This window comes from Felis catus, chromosome B3 (genome assembly GCF_018350175.1).
Source record: "Felis catus isolate Fca126 chromosome B3, F.catus_Fca126_mat1.0, whole genome shotgun sequence".
Classification (NCBI taxonomy): Eukaryota; Metazoa; Chordata; class Mammalia; order Carnivora; family Felidae; genus Felis; species Felis catus.
The window spans coordinates 73,516,584-73,528,675 of record NC_058373.1 but is presented as its reverse complement, the minus strand read 5'-3'; the positions used below and the strand labels follow the sequence as shown (position 1 = coordinate 73,528,675).

Here is a 12,092-nt window from a genome sequence, read left to right as displayed (position 1 = left end):
CTTTTCATAAGAGATTCAGTCTCCCATCCTCACTATAAATGGGGAAAGCTTCCAAATATGAGAGGTTCTGTGGATATTCTGGTTGTAAGTAATAGGAAGGAAGAATCCAGGTTTTCCTTCTCCATATGGAGACAGGAAAGGAGGGAGAGCCTTATGGTTAATTCTGAAGATGTTGCTCACAGCAGGTTTTGGATGCAACCTGATAGCTCCCCTCTGTTACTAACGCTTTCAGTGTTCCCTGCTTCTGGTCTGATAGTGAACTCTCCTCTGGATCAGAGAAGAGCTGTAGGCCTGATAGGGAAACAGAGAGGCTGATTCTCCCGAGAGATGAGGTCAGGGAGACAATGCAGCTAGGACAAAGAAGCCAAATAGTTTGTGCCAAATTAATTTCCCCAAAGATATTAACCTCCTTTGCTTCACCATTCCCTAAGGCTACACTAAGATTATGAAAGGTGTTCAAAATGTTGAAATGAAAATAATATGCATGATTTGTTTGCATATAATTTTCATACTCATTTACTATCTAAATACAAAAGAATCATTTTCCTTCTCCATTCTACCTCCTCCACCCCTTGCGCCTGATGTGCTAGTCAGGGCAAAATCAGTTGACTGGTATTTAATTAGGTATGTTCAGTTTCAGCCCCCCCTTTCCTTCTTTCCTTGTTCTTGATCCTTCCAGTGTGGCCCATATTAGAAGCCTCTTTCCCTTTTCCACCCTGATCATTTTCACTTGCTAGCTCATCTAAAGGACATTTCTCTTCTTCTTCCTAAGTTAATACTTACTCTTTATCACCAATCTCCTGTGGGCCAACCAAGGGGGAGGCATTCGCTAGCCCTAAAACCAGTCCTTCTATCCCCATAGTCACCTGAAATAGTTGCTAAAAATCTCATTTCCCAACACCAGGGGGTGTCTCTATTCCTGTATCTGTCCCACCCTGAAGGTAGAGATTAGCCCCAACCCTTTTCCCCACTCCTTTTACGTAGCCCCTAAAGGTCCTTCTCTCCCTACCGTCGCAGAGCTTTGGGTTCAGAAAGTGGTGTCTTTTTATTGCAGATTATCGTAGGTCTCTCATTCTGTCCGGACATGCATAAATTTTTCTTTTTCTTAGTCTGTTCATCTTTCGGTCTCCGTACCACCCACGATCCCCTTTGCTCCGGCTCGCCCTTTCTTTCGCTACCTGTCTTCCACCTCTCTACATGGGTTTCATCGCCCTTCTGGGTTCTTCACATACGCGTCTCTGAGCCTCTTTGTGTATCCACCTTTCTTTTTCCCTGTCCCCCTCTTTATGGAACTCTCCCTGTCTCACTACTTCTGTGCCAGTCTCTCTCCGTCTCTCCCACAGTCCCCACAGTAGGAACAAAGTCACGATGTTTGCGCAGAACATGCCTCGCGTCGCCCCGTCCGGGACCGTCACATTCCACCGTGCCCCTCCGCGCATTCCAACTGCAAACAAAGAGTTCCCCTCCCCCTCCTCCACTTTTCCCCGTCCCAATTCCTGAGAGATGTAGCGGCGCTGCCCAAACTGCCCCACGGCCGCCTCTCGCCTCCAGTCGGCGGGTCTCCACCTCCGGGACAGTTACCACCAGCACCACCCTCCCCCTTCAGCGCACCAGAGATCCCTGCGCAGACACCCCCGTTCCTCCTGCACACAGCGCTCCGCCCCTCCCGGAAAGTAGATCCGGCCAGGCAGACAAAAGTTTGGGAGAGAAGTTCGGTCTGTGCTGAGTGTGAGAGTGAGGGGGGCGGGGGCCGAGGAGAGTGGGGCGGCAGGGCGAGTGGACGCGTGAACAGACAGACCTGCGGACGGGACAGCCGCGGCCGTAGGCCCTTCTAGCCCCGCTTAACCCCTGATGCGCGGGGGGAAGCATCCCCTCTCGCTGGGGGATGCTGCGGGATTCCCGGTGCCGGGCATCCGGGCCGCCCGCTAAACCCGTGTGCCTACCCCGTGCCCCCGGGGAACCGGAGTCCGGCCGCTGGGAAAGAGAAGCGGCCGCAGAGACGCTGCAGGGTGCCGGGCGGGGAGGGGGCTGGAGGCCCCAGGCCCGAGGGCATGGAGCGGTTAGGGGAGAAAGCCAGTCGCCTGCTGGAGAAGTTAAGACTCTCGGACTCCGGCAGCGCCAAGTTCGGCCGCAGAAAGGGTGAATCTAGCCGGTCTGGATCTGATGGGACCCCCGGGGCGGGCAAGGGGCGTCTGAGTGGGTTGGGGGGACCTAGGAAATCAGGGCCCCGTGGAGCTACTGGGGGACCTGGGGATGAGCCGTTGGAGCCAGCCCGGGAGCAGGGCCCCCTGGACGCTGAGCGGAACCCGCGCGGCTCCTTTGAGGCGCAGCGCTACGAAGCCTCCTTTCCTGGGGGGCCGCCTCCCACCCGGGCCTTGCCTCTACCTCAGTCATTGCCCCCCGACTTTCGGCTGGAGACCACGGCCCCAGCTCTAAGCCCCCGCTCCAGTTTCGCCAGTAGCTCAGCCAGCGATGCCAGCAAGCCGTCCAGTCCCCGGGGCAGCCTGCTGTTGGACGGGGCGGGGGCCGGTGGAGCCGGAGGTAGCCGACCCTGCAGCAATCGTACCAGCGGCATCAGCATGGGCTACGACCAGCGCCACGGCAGCCCCCTGCCCGCCGGGCCATGTCTGTTTGGCCCACCCCTGGCTGGGGCTCCGGCGGGCTATTCCCCTGGAGGGGTGCCGTCCGCCTACCCGGAGCTCCACGCTGCCCTGGACCGACTGTGCGCTCACCGGCCGTCGGGATTCGGCTGCCAGGAAAGCCGCCACTCGTATCCCCCGGCCCTAGGCAGCCCCGGGGCTCTAGCCGGGGCCGGAGTGGGAGCGGCAGGGCCGTTGGAGAGACGCGGGGCGCAACCCGGACGACACTCGGTGACCGGATACGGGGACTGCGCCGCGGGCGCCCGATACCAGGATGAGCTAACAGCATTGCTGCGCCTGACGGTGGGCACGGGTGGGCGAGAAGCCGGCACCCGCGGGGAACCCTCGGGGATTGAGCCGTCGGGTCTCGAGGAGCCGCCGGGTCCGTTCGTTCCAGAGGCCTCCCGGGCCCGGATGCGGGAACCAGAGGCCAGAGAAGACTACTTCGGTGAGTGAGACAAGTGGTTAGGGATGGGACGGGACCCGTCACAGCATTCGGTTACCCACTGCCCCGACGGCCCCAGTTGCCGGCGCCGGGAAGTCGGAGGCGGAGACGCGGAGCTAGAAGAGGCAAGAGGGACTTCCCCTTTCCACCAGGTCTCAAATGGACCAGGGGCTCCTTATTCATGCTACATTCAACCCCCTGATTATGATCTCGTGAGTCCCAGTTCTTCAAGCTTTAGAGCCTCGGTTTTTCGCTGTAGGAGGCCTCGTAGGGAGGGGACCAAGTGGGGAGTGAGAGCATCCCCCATCTTGCTCCCCCCTAGGCGGCGGTGCCCCTGCAGGCTTCCGCGCGCCGCGCCCCCACCCCGGCCCAAGCTCCGCCCGCAGGAATTCGGGGAATGCGCGGGTGGGGGGCGGGGCGGGCGGGCCGCGTGCGTGCCGGCTCCTGCCCGGGCGCTCCAGGTGCCCGCGGGCGGGGCTGGCCGCGCGGCACGGCGCGGCGCGGGGCAGAGGGTGGAGTGCGGTGGGGGGCGGGGGTGCTGCTTGCTAACACGCGCGCAGCCGCGGCCGCGGCCGGGCAAATGGAACCCGGAGAGAGTGTGAAGCGTTCCGGGACGGAAAAGCGGGGACCCTGCTACTGGCTCGTCCCAGTCCTGCTGGTTTGCCTGCGTGCGTGGGCATTTAAGCGGAGATCTGGTGGTGTCCGCTTCTATTTTCCCTATCTTCCGGAAGTGAGGGCAAAAGCCATGACCACCCGTACACCAGCATCCCTAGCTGGTTAACGACCCTGTGTTAACTGCCAGAAATAACCTGGCCTTCAGTTTGGGGCACAGCCTCCTCAGAATTCAGGCTGGAAGTAGCACGTTCTTTCCTGCTGCTGTTAAGGAAACCTGGTCGCTGTTTCTCTCCCCCACGCGGTCACCTTTAAGAAGTTTTAATTGATTATATGTCACAGCTACCGGGGGATATTGGGGTCTTAAAGGATCTTTTTAGCTAAGACCCACAACCACCACTTCGCTGCAGGAAGAAATGCTGATATGGTAGGAAGAGCAGAAATGGAGGGCTGTGGGCCTCTTCTCACCTTTCTCACCATCCGTGTTCCTGCGCTGGACCCCATGCTCTAGATCTCTAGATCTCTATGGTTAGAAATGCGGCCGGGGAGAGGAACCCAGCCAAGGAGGGAAGGTTGAGGAGGAGGTTGAGGTAGCAGGGCTGCAGTCTGGAAGGGCCCTGCCTGGTTCAACCCTCAGGGTTCCCATCCTGAGAGAGGAAAGCTGTAGATTAGACAATGGTTTGGTCAACGGAGACAAAGCGAGACAAAGCGACAGGATCCTTTTAGCAGTTTCCTTTGGGGACCTGTGAGAAGTGGCTGTTGAGTGGAAAGAAGTCTCTTTGGCTGAGCCATCAGAGTTAAAAGGAAGAAAGGAGCTTGGACAGAGTGCAATAAAATGGCAGGAAGAACCTAAGTGTGGATATACTGGGTTGGAGGAGGTGAGGCGGACATGCCTGAGCAGTTTGTGCCAGTCTTCCCATAATGTTCAAGGCTTCCCAAAGAAATGGTTCTGACGGGCCCCCCTGGCATGGCAATCTTGGAGCAGATGTTCACTCTTATGGGCATTTCGACCCTAGAGGTAGGGGCCTCTTCTTCCTGAGAGTCAGGTTGCCTCCTCTGACAGAATCCCCAGCCTGACTGTACCCTCCTACTCTGGCCCCTAGTTAGGGGCCCTCTTCCTTGGCTACAGCCTTGCCCAGCTGCCAGAGGGTGGGAGCAGGACAGGCCTGGGCCCATCAATCGCTGCAGCTGCTGCACGGGCTCCCAAGCCCCTGGGCAAAGACTGGGATGGGCCCCAACAGGCAAGGAGTATGGCAGTGTGCCGAGGGGGAGAGGTGGGGCGGGGTGAGGCGGGCCCGTTGGGATCTGCTCCCCAAAGACAGGCCCTAGCCCTCACTCATGGGCCTGGAATTGGGGAGTGGAGGGAGGGAAGAACACACCCAGGAAAGGTGGGTGCCAGAGCCAGGTGTATGTGTTTTAGGGGGAGGGGTGTCAGAGAAGAGCAGTTTAGCTCTATTCCTCCCAAGATCGAAGTCTGGGAGACATTAGGAATTCTGTCACCCTTCCCCCACCTTCCTATGCAACTTCCAGTCCCTGGAACACACCCTACATTCTTAGCAGCCACCTCCCCACAGGAGTCATGCTCACATGGTCCCCTCTGCACAGGGCCCTCTGCTGAGCCATATCCTTCTTTTCATCCTTGAAAGCCTGGAGGTGTGGAGCAGTAAGAAGTCATTCTGTAGCTGAATAGCAGCTCATTGTACAGATGGGGAAACTGAGGTCCCAGAGAGGCTTTCTGGACCTGGCCTACTTTCTCTAGGAGTGCACTGCTGGGACATTATGGACTGGCATATCTGACTCCTTGTCCCACACAGTGCAACAGGGGTCATATCCTAGCCTATTAGTCTTTTATTCCTGACAGAACGCAAGCATTTATTTGAAGGCCAAGGACCATATCTTTGACCTTTTCCAGTCTTCCACAGTTTTGGACACGATGTTTTTGGTAGGCACAAACTAGATGCTCAGAAAATATCTGTTGATTAATCATGTAAACAAGAATGGGTCTGCTCAGCCAAGACCTTTTTGCATCCCATTTCTCATTATCCTCTCTTCCCAGGAGGGAGCCCATCAAAGGGAGGCTGAGACCCCTGGTCCTCTGACACAATTAGGAAAGAATAGTGAGAAAAGATCCTGAATCTCTGGTTTTGAGCTGAGGGCATAGGGTGTGATGCTGACAACCTCTTCTCTCCCCTCAGGCACCTGTATCAAGTGCAACAAAGGCATCTATGGGCAGAGCAATGCCTGCCAGGCCCTGGACAGCCTCTACCACACCCAGTGCTTTGTCTGCTGCTCCTGTGGTGAGTGTATCCCCTAGGCCTTCCCGCAGGGGCTGGGGCCTCAAGCACTCCCCACATGCATCCACACTCACAAGTACCTAGGGAAAGCAGAGCTTTTGCCTCTTCACTTACTCACACAGCAGCTGTCAGGTGCCCACCATATGTCTGGGTGTCCATTGCTGCCCCGCCTTTCCTTCTCTGTGCTTTACCTGACTCTCTAGTCCCCATGTTGGGTCTGCTTTCTGGAGTGAGTCCTCCCTTCCTCCATTCAGCCTCTTTCCTCCCCTGTGTTCCTCCCTCTTTCTTCTGCCTCCTTGCTTGCCCAGCCTGGACTCCAGCCCAGCCTCAGCCTCTCCTTGGTGGGGTTTGGTCCTGGGCAGTCTGAGTTGCCTGGGGCGACAGTGAAAGACTGGAATGTGGGAAGGGTGGGGGTGGGCTGGGGGAGTTGGGAGCCATGGGGGGCGGAGAGAGGGGTTTTCTCTTGGCTGGTCAGAGTTCAGCCACCTCGCTGGAGTGCAGGCCACAGGGCCATGCCAAGCTGATGACATCACGCTCCAGGAATGCCCGCTGCTGTTAGCTCAGGAGGCCCGCCTGGGAGGGGGGGTGCTCCCAGTGGCCTTAACTCCCCGGCCCTTCCCTCACCTCCCTCATTACCCCTCCCCACTGCTTGCCCACTCTTGATTCCTTTGCTAAACCTTTAATCTCCTATCTCTGCCTGTCTGACTCCAGAACTCAGCTTTTCTCTCCCTCCACCCCAATCCCCCCCCCCCCCACCTCTGCCTGGTTCTCTTAGGTTCATCTATCTGTCTGTCCTGTTTATAGGGCCTCTCCTGGGTATGTCTCTTTCCTTCTTTCTACCCCTGCTGTGTCTCATAAGTTTCTAAGTCAGCTTTTCTAAACCACTGGACAGAGGTGGAAGTGGAGATTGTGATCAAAAGAGGGCAGAGGAAATGGCCAACTTGCCCATTCTCCATCCTGGGTCTCACTCCTACCCCCTCTCTGACAAGTTAGACACCCTGGAGCAGTTCCTAAGTATTGATCACATGCTTTGTCTGCTCACAGAAGATCCTGGATTCCCTGGGTTCCTCTAAGCTTGGGGTAGCAGTTCACTACAGCGGGAAAGGGAACTGACTTTGGTCCCAAGCAAAGCCCTTTGTCCCCAGCAGTAATGCCAATATGTCCTGACCTGCCCAGCCTGTCCCTGGAAAAAGACAGACAGGGCTGGGAGAGCAAGATGGCTGTCCACAAAGAGGCCCCCAGGTTGAAAAGTCTCAGAGGGCGAGGCCTGTGACAGTGTGACCACCTCTATGGGCATCGTCTAGCACCTTGTTCAGAGTTCCTTTACCTTGTGCCCCAGCCTGTAGTTGTCTTTGCTTTCCCTGGTGGCTCCCCATGCACTGGTGGGGAATGTACTTGTTTAGGGAGGCCAGGAAACTAGAAAACTGTTGAGGAGGCAGGAAGTGGAGAAGCAGTGAGCAGAGGAGAGGGGAAGCTGGCAGGAATGAGACCAAAGCAAATTGGAATTGCATCAGATGGGACTTTCGTGTAGGGAGGGAGGACAAACAGCAGTTAGGAGCATAGGCACTAAAGTCCAGACTTAAACACATCATGCGACATTGGAGAGGAGTGACCCTGGGGCAGGGAAACCCTGTACCTGGACCCCGGGATGGCCTCCAGTCCTTTGTCTTCTGCTTTTAGGGCGAACTTTGCGCTGCAAAGCTTTCTATAGCGTCAATGGCTCCGTGTACTGTGAGGAAGATTATCTGGTGAGTGAGAGGTCCCTTGGGCCTGGACTTGGCTCCCACAGTGGGATTCCCTTCTTGGTGGTCCATTGGGGTTCCACCCATCAGGTCATTCTCTACTTGTAACACCCTACCTTGGTCTTTTCTTTCTCTGTAGTTTTCAGGGTTTCAGGAGGCAGCTGAGAAGTGCTGTGTCTGCGGTCACTTGATTTTGGAGAAGGTAAGCAAGGTGTCTTCATCTGAGACTCTCTATGAGCCTGAGGGGCCGAGGGGTAGAGCCAGGGGATAGGTGGTACTGAGAAAGGTGGAGGGAGGAACCATATCACCACATGAATCACTTTCATCTCATTCTTCCCCAGAGCAACTGTTTACAGTGGTGTCCCTCTGCCTGTGGGGTCAAGTCTGGACCCCTAATCCTGCCATCCCAGGCTTCTGTAACCTAGTCTTTACCTAATTCTGCAGGCACAGCCAGGCCCTCCACCTGAGCAAGGGGTGTGGCATGCTGGGTCTTAATGTCCTTCCTGCTACTGACTGGGATCAGTTAGAACTGAGTTGTTCTTTTTTAATTTAGGAAGGAGGGATAGGATTAGATCAGAGGTCCTCAACTCTAGCAGCCTAGCAGATCACCTGGGAAGAAGTAAAGAAAATACCAGTGCCTGGGTCTTCATCAGAGACTGTGATGGATACTTTTGGGGTAGGACCCAGGCATTGATGGGTATTTTAAGCTCCCTGGGTGATCCTAATATGTAGCCCCGGATGAGAACCACTGGCCTGGATGCTAAGAACTTGTTCAAGGTTTCTGCCTCTGTTTTAAGAGTCCTGGCTTCCCTCAGATTACGTAGCATTGTTCTGGGAGGATAGCAGGGGGTTGGATGGGGTTGGGGGGCAGCAGGAAGGGCCATGGGTAGCTGGGTAACGGGAGAGTCAAGATCGGAGGGAGACTGATTTTCCTCCCACTCCATGAGCCAGATCCTACAGGCCATGGGAAAGTCCTATCACCCAGGCTGCTTCCGATGCATCGTTTGCAACAAGTGCCTGGATGGCATCCCCTTCACAGTGGACTTCTCCAACCAGGTGTACTGCGTCACTGACTACCACAAGTGAGTCTACCCCCTTGGGGTATGGTGTGGAACTGGGCTCAGGGATTCTCCAACCTTAATTCATCTCTGTCTCTCTTTTTCAGAAATTATGCTCCTAAGTGTGCGGCCTGCGGCCAACCCATCCTCCCCTCAGAGGTCAGTATGTTTGGGTTCTCCTGCGGGGCAGCCAGTGCCGCTGCCCCTGGGAAGGGGATGGGACATAGGGCCTGGCTTCCCGAGGGAGGCGGTGGCGCTGAGGAATGTACTCTGCGAAGATTCCCGTGTGACTCTGCTCTCAGGGTCACCACCCTGACCCTAACATCCGGGCCTGGACATGTCTGACAGCCTCACTGGGCCCAGGCTTCATCTGGTCTCTCCCAGTCCAGAGGAGGAGACTTTCTTCGAGGTCAGGGTCACCAGATTCCAGAGGTAGGGGCTGGAAAAAAGGTGGGAAGAATCCTTAGGGCTGGTAGGAAGATGTCAGCAATGATTTATGCTGTGTGTGCGAAGCATTTGCCTGGGGAGAGAAGCCAAAAGCCAATGAGATATCAGACCCTGTTGGATCTCCTTGTCCCCAGCTTAGTTTACTTGACTTCTGCTGCCTGCCCCCTTTCCCTCCCTCTGCTTCCCTCAAAGCTGGGAGAAGTAGGTAAGGCCAGAGCTGCTGGACAGAGGGAAGACAATGAGAGGACATGCTTCCTGGAGGCAACCCTAAGAAAAGGTGGGGGGAAAGTTCTGGTAGGATCTGCAAAAACCATCTCAAAGCCACAGATGATTGCAGAGAGCTCTCTCCGGAGGCCTTTGTATGATCTTCCCATTGGTGTGGGAGGGGCCCGTAGTAGGGAAGGTAAAGTTGGGGTTGTCATGCTGTGCTCATCCCAAGCTTATCCCATGGGGGTCTGCATCATTTCAGGGCTGTGAGGACATTGTGAGGGTGATATCCATGGACCGGGATTATCACTTTGAGTGCTACCACTGTGAGGTGAGTGTTGGGAGCCAGGGCTTCTGGAGGAGAATGGGAATGGGGCTGGGGGGTGAGGCGTGTCCCTAAACTGCCTGCAGGAGAGGTCTAAGGCATGGAAACCAGGAAGGTGCTCTGGCCTATCCAGTGTGTGTGTGTGTGTGTGTGTGTGTGTGTGTGTCTCTCTCTCTCTCTCATCCTCCAGCCACCCTCTCTGGTCTTGGTTGTTTAGTCCTTTCTGAATCTGGCTTCCCCAGAGGCAAGACTAAACTAGGGACTCCTGGTAACTGCTGGAAATGGGAGTCTGACTCATTATTTCTGCTGTAGCAGCGACACCTGCTGTCCCGCTGAGGTATTTTCTCAGGTTTCTTCTCTGGGAGTCTATCCCTTCCAACCCCACCTCCTTTCTTCCAGTCATTACGAGTCTGGTGTGGAGCAAGGCAGACTCCCAAGATATCTGAGGTGCCTAGGCTGAGGTAAACTAGATGTCCTTCTTCCCTAGGACTGCCGGATGCAGCTGAGTGATGAGGAAGGCTGCTGCTGCTTCCCTCTGGATGGGCACTTGCTCTGCCACGGCTGTCACATGCAGCGGCTTAATGCCCGACAGCCCCCTGCCAACTATATCTGAACTGCAGTCACTACTGCTGCCTTCGCCACCATTGACAAATTCCTCTGGCCAGAGGGCCCCTCTGAGGCCAGCTGAGGCAAGGAACGCACTCCCAGGCCGGGAAGAAGAGCCCTCTGGGGAAGGCCCCAAGGGCCAGAGACCCAAAGATATGACATTCCAAATGGATTGTGGAGAAGGAACCTTCCAATTGCCATGGTGGGGTGACTGGCTTTCTTTCCATGTGTGTAGCCTGTGCTGTAGCGTGTATTCAGGCACACACTACAGGCGAGTTCCAGTACTTTCTAAAGGTCTGATTCTGGTCTATATCTCCAGTGTCTGATTATGCATAAGTCAAGTGATGTTCCAGCTTTGGATTATAGGAAGAGAGGACATCATGAGCACTCCTCACTCTTTTGTACCCCTCATGTGGGTCAGGTATGGGGTCAGCAGGTTCTTACTACAGTGTCTTTGTATCTGGATGAAGAGATGGACACTAGACCTTATTAATGAGTTTTTTTCTTGGCCACCTTCTCCCTATAGACTAGGAGCACTGCTCACCCCTCTGCTGGGAAGGGGGACAGCTCTCAGTGGGCCTGTTGCCTGTATTGCCTATTTCTCAGGGACTCACGTGGGCCTGGGAAGGCTAGGTGGGTGCCCATACTTGGTTCCTCTTCTCCTCAGCTGGGGAAGTAATGAGTGGGTCCTTGGGGGTGGAGGTGCCAGGTGAGACATGTAAGAAGTGTCAGGCCAACCGCGCTCCGTGCACATGCCCAGGTATAGGTGCACTGATACCCCCAGCCCAATGTAGACACACATAGGCACATTCATAGACACACTGTCTCACTCCCTTCTTCTCAGGTCACTCTTATCCAGTTCCCTAATAGTCACTCACCACTCCAGACCTGCCACCTCTCAGAGGAATCTAGGATTATAACCACTACAACTCCCAAACTCTGAGGTTCTGGGGAGCCAGAGGGGCAACACACTTTGATCTGGTTCTAGTCGTTTGGCTGAAATCGGTTTACCTAAGCTAGACTCCTTTAAAGCCAATTCGTGGGAGACTTGTATGCTTAAAGTTTACTTGTTTTGGAGGGGGGGGCAGGGAGGGTGCAAAAAAAGGTGGTTTTATTGAAAGCACGGGAATAGGACCCGTGGGCAGAAAGAGCTGCCAAAGTTTACTTAATGACCAGTTTGCCAAAAGCTCAGTCCCTTTGGGGTATTTTTATAGCCATTTAGGTGTTTCGTTGTTATGTTTTGGGTGTTTTCAAGATTTACATCTATTCATCCAACAGTACTTCTGAATTATTGTCAACAACATAAATTTATCAAATTTGCAGCACTTTGTAATGTTGAGATTGCTTCCTACCTTTATGGACATTTTCCTATGTTATCTACTTTTCAAACACTTTTCTAAAAAGTTTAAAGTTTCTAGCAATAAATATAATTGGTATGGACATTTTGTGTATCATTTTTTTGTGTTTCTTAATTCAATATTCCTTTACAAATTAGATGCCTTGGAAAATGTAATAGAGCTCAATATGATTTTGATGCTTTGGCCTAACTTCTACATTCCTGCTGTTAAAAATGCCAATATATTCTAAACAAATGAGCAGGCATGTGGCATGTTCAGTTGACTAACAATTAAAGGTTATGTGGACAACAACAATAAAAAGTGAAAGGGTAAATCTGCTAAAGTCCTTTTGAAATGCTGCAGATTTGATAAATACTTAT

The 12,092-nt window shown here is 54.3% G+C and overlaps 1 protein-coding gene across 1 annotated transcript; it reads left to right on the top strand.

Annotated features, from left to right (window-relative positions):
* Nucleotides 1-1,671: 1,671 nt before the first annotated feature.
* AJUBA (ajuba LIM protein) lies at nucleotides 1,672-11,817 on the top strand. Its single transcript, XM_003987465.6, has 8 exons — nucleotides 1,672-3,087; nucleotides 5,892-5,993; nucleotides 7,671-7,738; nucleotides 7,872-7,934; nucleotides 8,684-8,814; nucleotides 8,898-8,949; nucleotides 9,707-9,775; nucleotides 10,257-11,817. The coding sequence occupies exons 1-8, from the start codon at nucleotides 2,052-2,054 to the stop codon at nucleotides 10,380-10,382; spliced, it is 1,647 nt and encodes a 548-aa protein (XP_003987514.1). The 5' UTR covers nucleotides 1,672-2,051; the 3' UTR covers nucleotides 10,383-11,817.
* Nucleotides 11,818-12,092: the final 275 nt, after the last annotated feature.